Raw genomic sequence first — 11,759 nt, forward strand, 5'->3', positions numbered from 1 at the left:
GCTCGAGCATTGATTTGATAGCGATTCGATTGATTCTGACATGTGCTCAGTGGATGGGCATTTGACCTGATACCTCCACGACATACATGCATTGCATACCATATATCATTGTTTAGATATATGTGGTATATATGATTGGTTGTTCCATACGGAGCTTTGCTCATCCCCAAGGGGGGCTGTTGTTGTCTTTGTGTGTGGACAATGGCAGGTACTCCAGGATATCAGGAGACCAGAGAGGGTACTTCTGGAGGGAGCCACAGCTTGGGCTGAGGTTTTATGTTTATGTCTTGTTCCCAGTATATATGTATATGTATCTATATACCGGGACATGTCCCGAGGATATGAGTTGTTTGTATGTGATTGGCTTTGATTACGTGTGGGCGTGTTTTATGATTTGAGATTAAATACTATTTTCAGTATTCAAATTATAAAAGAGATATTTTTGGGCTCATTGTAAAGAAATTTTAAACTCGTTTTCCGCTGTAATTAGTTAACCCTAATCAAAGTGCATTGTAATAACGATTAGGAGCTAAGGGCCCCACACTAGATGGTATCAGAGCATAGTTGGGAATGCTCGATTGAGTCTTGTGCACACGTAATAGGCACAAATGAATTGTGCGTATGTGTTTGAATTATTTGTATTACTTGCTCTTATCTGATTTGAATTGAGTAAGTATTTGATGAGATTGATGATATGAGATGATGAGATTATGAAATTGATATTGAATTGTGATATTCATCTTTTGATTTGTAGATGGATCCCACAAATGAGACTGCGAGTAGCAGTACTGAGAGGATTGTTGGGCAATTTGAAGGATTGTCCATGGATGTGGTGATGGCTTGATTCCAGGATTTGAAACCACCGAGGTTCTTTGGCACTGAGAGTGCTGAAAGAGCTGAGGCCTGGCTGAAAGATATCGAGCACTTGTTTAATATTGTGGAATATTCTAAGGCTCGGAGACTGAAACTTGCTCTTTATCAGTTGAAGGACCGAGCTAAATCTTGTTGGGAAGCTGCTGAGATTGGATTGAAAGAAGCCGGGATTGAAGTCACTTGGGATGTCTTCAAGGCCCAGTTTTTGGAGCAGTATTCCCCTCCTTCTTATTATACTGCTCAGGAGAATGAATTCAATAGTCTGCAGCAGGGAACGATGACTGTTGCAGAATATGCTTCGAAATTTTCTACTCTGTTGAAGTATGCACCTCACGTAGCTGGGAATGCGAGGGCAAAATATAACAGGTTTGTAAATGGATTACATCTTGTCTTATATACTTATGTTGTTTCTGGATTGCTTACCAGCTACGCAGAGGCAGTTGAACGAGCCAAGGCAGCCGAGGCTGGACTTAGGAGAGGAGGTCCACAGTATACCCCTCCACCTCCGGTGTCAGCTCAGTAGCCTACTTTGAGGCCGAGAGGTAAGAAGTTCAAGAAGACTGGTTCTGTTTCTTCGCCTTTTTCGAGCTCTAGTGGATCACAGAAAGGGGGTCCTGTGATTGCACCCTATTGTAGCCATTGTGTGGGTAAACATACTATCGAGCAGTGTCGAGGTATGTTTGGTACTTGTTATCAATGTGGGCAGGAAGGCCATTTCTCTCGAGTATGTCCGAACATGGGTACGACTTCTGCTCAACCCCAGCCAGGATTTAGAGGTGGCCCTGGTATGACGAGACCTGCTGTTCCTGTTCCATATTTTCAGCAGTCGAGTGTCCCACGATATCGAGGACCGGGTGGTCAGAGTGCTCAAGTTCCTCCCCAAGTGAGAGTGTATGCCATGACTGAGGATCAGGCGAGAGAAGCTCCTGGAGGCGTGATTGCAGGTATTTGCACGCTTTGCGATTATCCTGCACGTGTTTTATTTGATACAGGAGCATCTCATTCATTCATATCTCATGCATTTGTTGCATCTCACGATATTGAGTGTACCCCGTTGTATGATACTTTGTCGATAGCCACGCCAGCAGGGAAGATTATTTTGTCTGAAAGAGTTGTGCATAATTGTGTATTGATATATGAGGATAATGTGGTATTTCTGAATTTGATTGTCCTCCCAATGCACGACTTTGATTTTATTGTTGGCATGGATATCTTGACAACAAATCGAGCTACTGTTGATTGTTGTCATGGAGTGGTTCGATTTCGACCGATTGATTGACCCAAGTGGAATTTTTATGGCAAGGGTTCCCAAGCCAAAATTCCATTGGTATCTTCCTTGGAAATGTCCCGATTGTTGACTAGCGGAGATGAAGGTTATCTTATCTACGCTATTGATATTTCGAAGAAGGAGTCTTCTTTATCTGAGATTCCTATTGCGAAAGAATTCCCGGATGTATTTCCCGATGAGATTCCTGATTTTCCTCCTCATCGAGAAGTTGAGTTTAGTATTGATCTTGTGCCGGGGACTGCGCCTATTTCGAAAGCTCCCTATTGCATGGCACCATTGGAACTGAAAGAATTGAAAGAACAATTACAGGATCTTCTCGATAAGGGATATATTCGACCGAGTGTATCACCTTGGGGAGCTCCAGTTTTATTTGTTCGAAAGAAAGATGGTACTATGCGAATGTGTATCGATTATAGGCAATTGAATCGGGCTACTGTGAAGAACAAGTACCCACTTCCTCGTATTGATGATTTGTTTGATCAGCTTCAGGGTACTTCTGTATACTCTAAGATTGATCTTCGTTCTGGGTATCATCAAGTACGTGTTCGAGACGAAGATGTGCCCAAAACTGCTTTTCGTACGAGGTATGGCCACTATGAATTCTTGGTTATGCCTTTTGGTCTTACGAATGCTCCTGCTATTTTTATGGACTTAATGAATCGTGTCTTCCGAGATTATCTTGACCGATTCATTATCGTCTTTATTGATGATATTCTTGTGTATTCGAAATCGAAAAAGGAGCATGCTGAACATCTGAGACTGGTACTTCAAACTCTTCGTACTAGTCATTTATATGTTAAATTGTCCAAATGTGAATTCTGGATAGACAAAGTGGTATTTTTAGGCCACGTCATTTCGAAACATTGCATATCTGTTGATCCTTCGAAGGTCGAAGCTGTGTTGAATTGGCCAAGACCTACGAATGTTCCTGAGATCCGTAGCTTCATGGGTTTAGCGGGATATTATCGACGTTTTATCGAGGGATTTTCGAAGATAGATAAACCTATTATTCAACTGACACAGAAGAATCAGCGATTCATTTGGTCAGATGAATGTGAAGCTAGTTTTCTTGAATTGAAGACGAGATTGACCACAGCACCTGTGCTTACGATTCCTTCAGGTACCGGAGGATTTGTGGTTTGTACAGATGCGTCTGGTAAAGGTTTGGGCTGTGTTCTGATGCAACATGGCAAAGTGGTTGCTTACGCGTCTCGTCAATTGAAATCTCATGAAACACGTTATCCTGTTCATGATCTTGAATTGGCCGCCATTGTGTTTGCTTTGAAGATCTGGCGCCATTATTTGTACGGAGAAAAGTTTGTTATCTATTCGGACCATAAAAGTCTGAAATATCTCTTTTCTCAATCTGATCTGAATATGAGGCAACGCAGGTGGATGGATCTCCTAAAGGATTTTGATTGTGAGATTCAATATCATCCTGGATCGGTGAATGTTACTGCGGATGCCTTGAGCCGTAAAGTTTATGATTCTGTTTTAGCTTCTGTCAGTGTCGCCAAGGTACATGAGGATATATGTACTTCTGGCTGGACTTTTCACTCGAATTGGAATTGTGTCACTGTCTCAGCATTGCAAATTGAGCCGAATTTGATATCGAAGATACGAAAGGCCCAACGAAGCGATGCTCAGATCCAAAAGTCGAAAGAACTGGTATCGGCAGGACATCAATCTGGATTCCAGATTTCTTCTGATGGTTCTTTACGACTTAATGGTCGGCTGGTAGTTCCTAATGATTCTGATTTGAAATCTGTCCTTCTTCGTGAAGCACATTGTAGCAAATACAGTATTCACCCTGGAGGTCGAAAGATGTATTTGACATTGAGACCTCAATTCTGGTGGAAACGTATGAAGAAGGACATTGCTGAGTTTATTTCTAAATGTCTTGTCATCCAGCAAGTGAAAGCCGAGAGAATGAAACCGGGAGGATTGCTCCATAGTCTTGAAATCCCGAAATGGAATTGGGAACATATTGCTATGGATTTTGTGACTCATTTACCTCGTTCGCCCAAGGGCTGTGATGCTATTTGGGTGATTATTGATCGGCTTTCGAAATCTGCGCATTTTATTCCGTATGAGCGGACTTATCCTTATAAGAGAATGGCCCGTTTATACATTGAGAATGTTGTGAGACTGCATGGTGTGCCAGTCTCGATTGTATCTGATCGTGATCCCAGATTTGCTTCTAAATTCTGGGGTAGTTTTCAGGAGACGATGGGTACGCGTTTGGCTATGTGTACTGCTTATCATCCTCAAACTGATGGCCAGACTGAGCGTACGATTCAAACTTTAGAGGATATGTTGCGTGCTATTGTGATGGACTTCAGAATGAGATGGCAGGATGCCTTACCATTGGTTGAATTTTCTTATAATAATAGATTTCAGACGAGTATCGGTATGGCACCGTTTGAAGCTCTATATTGGAGACGATGTAGATCACCGTTATTCTGGGATGAGATTGGTGAGAGACAATTGACTGGACCTGAAATGATACAGGAAATGAATGATAAGGTTCAGTTGATTCGGCAGCGGATGAAAGCTGCTCAGGATCGTCAAACGAGTTATGCGAATAAACGAAGACGACCTTTAGAATTCCAGAAAGGTGACAGAGTGTTTTTGAAAATATCTCCCTTTAGAGGCACTGTTCGATTTGGAATGCGAGGAAAACTATCTCCTCGTTATGTTGGTCCATACGAGATTCTGGATCGAGTTGGTGATCTTGCGTATCGATTGGCATTACCACCAGCTTTATCTGCCATTCACGATGTGTTTCATGTTTCTATGTTGAGGAAATATGAACCCGATCCATCACATGTACTTGCACCTGACGAGGTTGAACTGGATCCTTCTCTTTCCTATGTCGAACAACCTGTTCGTATTATGGATCGAAAGGAGAAAATATTGCGTAATAAATCGATTCCTCTAGCACGAGTGCAATGGACACGACATGGTGTTGAAGAGTCGACGTGGGAATTGGAGAGCAAGATGCTAGATTCGTATCCGCATTTGTTTGATTATATGACATCTGTTCCATTGTATTCGATGTATTCTGATCCTTTTTCTGATTTTAGTTTTGATATGTACTATAACTGGTGACATATGTATGTTTGCCAATGTTATGTATATAGAGATGTTTGAGATTTCGAGGACGAAATCTTTTAAGAGGGGAAGAAATGTAAGGACCGTGTATTGTATTATCGTAAATCCTATGTGATTATCGATAATGTATGTAATTGTCATGTGATTATGTATTTGATGTATATCGTGACAAGGAAATTGAGAAAATGAATATTGAATATGACTTGACGTTGTAAGAGCTCGAGTGGAGAGGCCGGACGCCAACTTAGTACAAACAAAAAAATAATTGTACAGAACGTGTGGCGCCCGGGCGGTAGAAAATGACCGCCCGAGCGCCAGGGTATGTGACATTTATGTTCGGGCAGAACATGCCGGGCCCGAGCGGTAAATTGTGACCGCCCGAGCGCGGTGCACTTGTTAGCCGGGGGCAGAATGTCTCGCGCTCGGGCGCGAGAATTCTACCGCCCGAGCGCGGTAAGCGGTGGAAGATAAGTACGAGTTTGCTGTACGTTTTCTTCATTTGTTTTCAACGGCTTCTAGAGAGACACGAAAGAATTCCGATTTTCTCCGTCCAAATCGACTTCGAAACGCTGTCTAAACGCGAAACAAATTATATATTTGTGATCGTCGCGTTGAGGGCTTCTGACTGAGGTAATTTTCTTCTAGTTCCAGCAGCTCTAAATATCAAAGTGCTGGAATAGCATGCATTTGAAGTTGAATTTCTGATATGTAGTAGAATAACCGACAATAAACTCATAATTGAAGTCGAAATTGAATTATGATACGAATTTGATTTGATATGAATTTTTGAAGTTTCAAATGACATTTGAAACTCATATTAATGATTTTGGAGTATGTTATTGATTGGAATGAGTATGTTATTGATGTAGATAAAGTGTAATATCAATATCTTCAGGCTACATCAACTGGAAACGAAGAATTGAGGTATGTTGCGACCGGGTAACATACGACAGGTATCTGTATTATATGATATATGTCGGATTGATTTGATTGATTGGAATGAGATTATGTGTCTATATGCCTTATTTGTTGATTGATGTGGCATACATGACATTGAGATTGAGATATCGATGTATAAAATAAATGTTTTGTTAACACACATCATTTTATGCATACATCGATACATGACATGCACGTTGAGCTATGATCCTTGGATACCTTGATATGATTGGATTGGATTCCGGGGTTTGTGAACACAATCGCTATGCCGGTATTATATGACCCATAAAGCATAGAAAATTGTGGCCCCATATGATTGGATATGAGATTTGGGATTTGATGGCGCTTTGCCGACGCTATCATACGAGTATCCCATATTGGCCGGTGTGCCAGCTCGAGCATTGATTTGATAGCGATTCGATTGATTCTGACATGTTCTCAGTGGATGGGCATTTGACCTGATACCTCCACGACATACATGCATTGCATACCATATATAATTGTTTAGATATCTGTGGTATATATGATTGGTTGTTCCATACGGAGCTTTGCTCACCCCCAAGGGGGGCTGTTGTTGTCTTTGTGTGTGGACAATGGCAGGTACTCCAGGATATCAGGAGACCAGATAGGGTACTTCTGGAGGGAGCCACAGCTTGGGCTGAGGTTTTATGTTTATGTCTTGTTCCCAGTATATATGTATATGTATCTATATACCGGGACATGTCCCGAGGATATGAGTTGTTTGTATGTGATTGGCTTTGATTACGTGTGGGCGTGTTTTATGATTTGAGATTAAATACTATTTTCAGTATTCAAATTATAAAAGAGATATTTTTGGGCTCATTGTAAAGAAATTTTAAACTCGTTTTCCGTTGTAATTAGTTAACCCTAATCAAAGTGCATTGTAATAACGATTAGGGAGCTAAGGACCCCACATAACCGATCGTTGATCGAAATGACACAAATTAAGATTGGATTAAGACGGAATTGAAATCATTTTTCTCTTTTCTTTTTTTATAGTATGTTTTGAATATATGTCCAATGTTATTTATCTAACAAAATATTAAAAAATTTAAAATATTCTTTGATTAAATTTTAAAAAATAAGTGACAATTAATAAAAGAAAAGTGAAGATCTTATTAACTTTTAAATCCTTTTAAGACTTAGTTACTATATTTTTCTACATAAAATATACATAATAATTTGAAAATTCACTTTTGAAATCAAATAGGATCCAAATCCATATTATATTTCTAGAAGCTAATCCGATTGAATTAAGAGTAGGTCTCTTGTGAGACGATTTCACGAATCTTTATTTGTGAGACGGTTCAACCTTACCATTATTCACAGTAAAAAGTCATACTCTTAACATAAAAAGTAATATTTTTTAATGGATGACCCAAATAAGAGATCTGTCGCACAAAATATAACTCGTGAGACTATCTCACACAAATTTTTACTTTGAATTAAAATATTAAATATAGTTCGACTTCGAGTTCGGCTCGATTGGTAATCTATCTTGATACGAGACCGTGCTAGATCAGATTCGGTCCTCACAAGGTCGATTTAGAATACCGTTGACTGTAATAAAACCATATTTTATTGCACCAAATTCCCAGCCGCCGCTGTTTCCGGCATCAGAGCTGAAATTTTATTTATGCCCTCAGGAAACCCAACAATTCAGCAATAAGTCCCCGCAAATTACAACATGAACCCCGAAAGCCTACCTTTCAGATCTGAATATTCAAGCTCCAGTGGCTTTGTGTAACGGTCACAGTTCGCCACAGCCGGTGCCGACTTCTGAGCATCAGATTGAATGGCCACCTCTCGTAGCAAAGGAAAGTTAGTAACTTTACTGAATATTTGTTTGTTTCTTTCGGTTTCTTTTAGTTTTCCACTGTTTTCTTGGTTAGTTATTGCATCAGAGTTAGACCCATCTTCGGATTCATACTCGGTAATCGAAACGGAGAGTGAGGATTTAAATACATCGAGGAAAGATTTTCTGGATCGTGGAAGCGACCTTGATGCTGTTGTGCTGAGAGAACAACAGCTTCAATTGGAAAAGCTTGAGGAATTAGTGAAAAACCTGACGGAGCTTGTTTCTAGATTAGAATCTCGGTTGCCTGATGCTTCCGAAGGAGTAAAGGTTTCACGTTTGTCATCATTACCTCATGTTGAAACAAGGGTTGTTGAAAAACCTGAAGAAGATGTGAAATTGCAGAGTAAAGAAGATGTTTTGCCTGAGGAAGTGGCTGGGGCAGGGTCTCGGGATCTGTTGGGGTCAGTGACGAAGTACAGTACATTTTGGTCCGAGAAGTTTCAGTTTGTTTCTGCTGTGAAGTTGGGTTCTAGCCCAACTTGTGTTAACGTGTTGCCTTATAGGGATTTTGAGGGTATGAGTAAGTATTTTGCGGTCGGGGATGATAAGGGTAAGGTTTATGTGTTTTTGCGGAGTGGAGATGTGTCGGTGCAGTTTGACACACACTCGGAGTTGGAGGAATCATCGCCTGTTTCTGCTATGGTGTCTTACTTGTCTGTTAGCAAGAATGAGAGCATGATTGTTACAGGGCATGAGAATGGGGTCATTGTGATTCATCGTGTTTGGGAGGTATTGAATAGTGAGGAATTGAGTTTTCTTCGGGTGGAGAGAGTTGGAAGATTCATGATGCCAGAGGGAGGGGGCTTACGGATTAATATATTGGAGATGCATCATTTTGGGAGAAATAGGTACATTTTGTCGACAGATAGTGGTGGGAAAATTACCGTGTTTAAAGAGAGTGGGATGGTTTCTGGGACCGCTACTCCAAGTAGGCGACCAGTTGTATTCATGAAGCAAAGGCTATTGTTTCTTACTGAGACTGGGGCAGGGTCGTTGGATTTGAGGACAATGAGACTAAAGGAATCCGAGTGTGAAGGGATGAACAATTCTGTTGTGAAGAGTTACGTGTTTGATGCCACAGACAGGTCCAAGGTATATGGGATCACCTCAGATGGAGAATTGATTCACACATTGTTGTTGGGCGATACCGTGAATTTTAAGTGTCGAGTTAGATCAAAAAGAAAAGTGGATCTTGACGAGTCTGTAGCCTTACAGGCAATCAAAGGTTATTTGTTGATTGCAAATAGGGAGAAGATTTTGTGTACAATGTATCATCCCAGCATTATGTTCGCGCTGGTGGGCTGAGATTGCTGTTTTCCGCTGTATTTGATGAGATTATAACATCTTTTTTACATCAGCAAGTGATCAATACAAATGATGATAAAGGAATGCAAGTACCACTAATCACAAGCGACCATGAGAAGCTTGTTTTACTTGGTCTTGGGAATGGATACTTGGCAATGTATCGTTCCAATCTTCCGGTGTTCAAAAACGAGTTTAATAGCATCTTGTGGTCTAGCCCGGTTTTGGTTTTCATTCTTTTCCTGTTTGGGGCATGGCAGTTTTTTGCCAATAAAAAAGAGGCGCTCACTTCCTGGGGACCCAACGATCCATTCAGTTCCACACCGGTCACAGATGGAGCTCCATTGGGATCTGCTACAGGTGACAGGTCTTTTGCGGAATCCTCTAGAAATTCTGAAATCATGGATGTGAGAGGGGGTGGTTTAAGAGGTCCTTCAAGAAGGTATGGGTCTCCATCGCGGTATCAAGGTGGAGCAGGTGGTCCTTACCGGCCTGGCACTGATACAGATTCTAGGCCTGCATCCGTCGAGCCCCGGTACAGAGCAACTTCTGAGCTGAACTTTAGAGGTTCCACTGTGGAAGCTACAGGTGCCGTGAAGCGAAGGGACGGCATGTTTATAAATACTCAAGTTGCAGATGATAGCAAATGACTGTTTTCTTTCCACGTCATATTCTAATAACATTATTTTCCTGCGCCATTTGCATGATCAAGTGAGCTATATGTGATTTTGTTTAAGGGAACACATAATTGCAATGTCTAACGCTGCTTTTTCCAAACATGTTAAAGGCTTATTTTACTGGAAATTTCAATTTGGCTCTCATACAAAATGGTGTTTCTTATCTCACTGCACAGAGTTAGCCACTTTGAACCAGTGCCATCTGGGGCAAAGTGGGAGCTAACATTTTTCTTTGCAGTTCCTTCTGTTAAAATCTTGATATCCCATTTGTGTGGTACTTACAACCGACGTGTTTGATTCATGTTGAAGTTGCGCGACTTCGATTTCCCTCTGATGACGCCATAATATTCACCATGCTTATTGGTTTCCAAACATCTCTTGTTGACCTCTTGCTAACATTTTTCGATTCGTAGAAGTGTTTGAAACGATTCGAGTGTCGTCTAGAATCCATCCTGGCTTGTTTCTTGCAAATTTAGGAATGTGAAATTATAATGCTCTCTTGGCTTCAGATCAACCACAATGTAGCTCCTTGACAAGATGATGATATTCATGAATGTTTCATTCATTATTGTGTGAATGATGAATATTATTAGTTGGTGAGAAAAATACTTCATTTATAGTTTTTTATTAAATAAAAGATTTTATAATTTGTTAGGAAAATACTTCCGTATGCATGTATAGAAGAATATCTAAAAAGAAAGTAATTTGAATTTTCTTCCCATGAATGCCAATACGTCCACTTGTGAATTAGAAGAATATTAAATAATGAGTGGCGAGTCTTATGTTATATCGGGAGATCTATTCCCGGTTTTTCTTTTGTATTAAATGATCGACTAATCATCTCATTTGAAAACAAAAAATATGAGGTTCAACATCTGTCAAATTACTAATTATTTTTTTCATCATTATTCTATTAATGTCGTTAAAATATTTAATAATATCTCTAGTCTGGTTCTCAGTTAATCTTACTTCTTCTTTTTTTGCTAAAAAAAAAAAAAAACTTAGTATGATTGATTATCGATTGCATATGGCCAAAAACAAATAAATTCTATCATAGCTATAAATTGTATAACTTAGAAATTTGGAATGTATGTATAAAATAATTTATATGTTTCATTTGTATAATAATAATATTCAATTACAAAAGTACTCAAATTGACGATGGAAGTAATAAATCATGTTCTTAAAAAAACAGGAGACTGGCCTAAGTATATAGGCCCAATCCATTTTCAATTAATATTTATTCAACCTATTTTGTGTATAGCGTTCAGCAATCGTGCAACGCCGCCAACGACTGGATTAATAGTGCAGCAGCTTAGCAATCTTCTTCCTCCAGTATATTAGACTCTTTCTTGCACTGAATCGGAAGTTATTGAGCTCGATTGGCTTGTTTTCCAACAACTGTGCGTGTGAGCTTTGATACGATTTTAGGTAAGGTTTTGGCTTCGATTCTTTGTTATTCTTGGTGGATTAGTTTATATAAGTGAAGTATTAAGCTTTTCCCTGTTATCCAGCTTGTTTTCTGACCGTGAGAAATAATTCCGACGTCATTTCCAGTGAACCACCTCTGCGAGATCACTATTGTGCGTTGAAGCCTTGATTCTCGAGATATTAAGCTTGAAATTTCAGGTTTTATAGGCTTCCCGGAATTTGAATTTTAACCGAGCCGATTTAAATTGTTTTAGTC

General features: G+C 39.9%; 1 protein-coding gene across 1 annotated transcript; it reads left to right on the top strand.

Moving 5' to 3' along the window:
* Positions 1-7,845: 7,845 nt before the first annotated feature.
* Positions 7,846-10,199, top strand: LOC142520629 (putative membrane protein At1g75140). Its single transcript, XM_075623685.1, is given in 2 exon segments — positions 7,846-9,345; positions 9,348-10,199. Coding segments are annotated over 2 exon segments (2,013 nt in total). The 5' UTR covers positions 7,846-8,030; the 3' UTR covers positions 10,046-10,199.
* Positions 10,200-11,759: the final 1,560 nt, after the last annotated feature.

The sequence above is a fragment of the Primulina tabacum genome, chromosome 12, assembly GCF_025594145.1.
Source record: "Primulina tabacum isolate GXHZ01 chromosome 12, ASM2559414v2, whole genome shotgun sequence".
NCBI classification, from domain to species: Eukaryota; Viridiplantae; Streptophyta; class Magnoliopsida; order Lamiales; family Gesneriaceae; genus Primulina; species Primulina tabacum.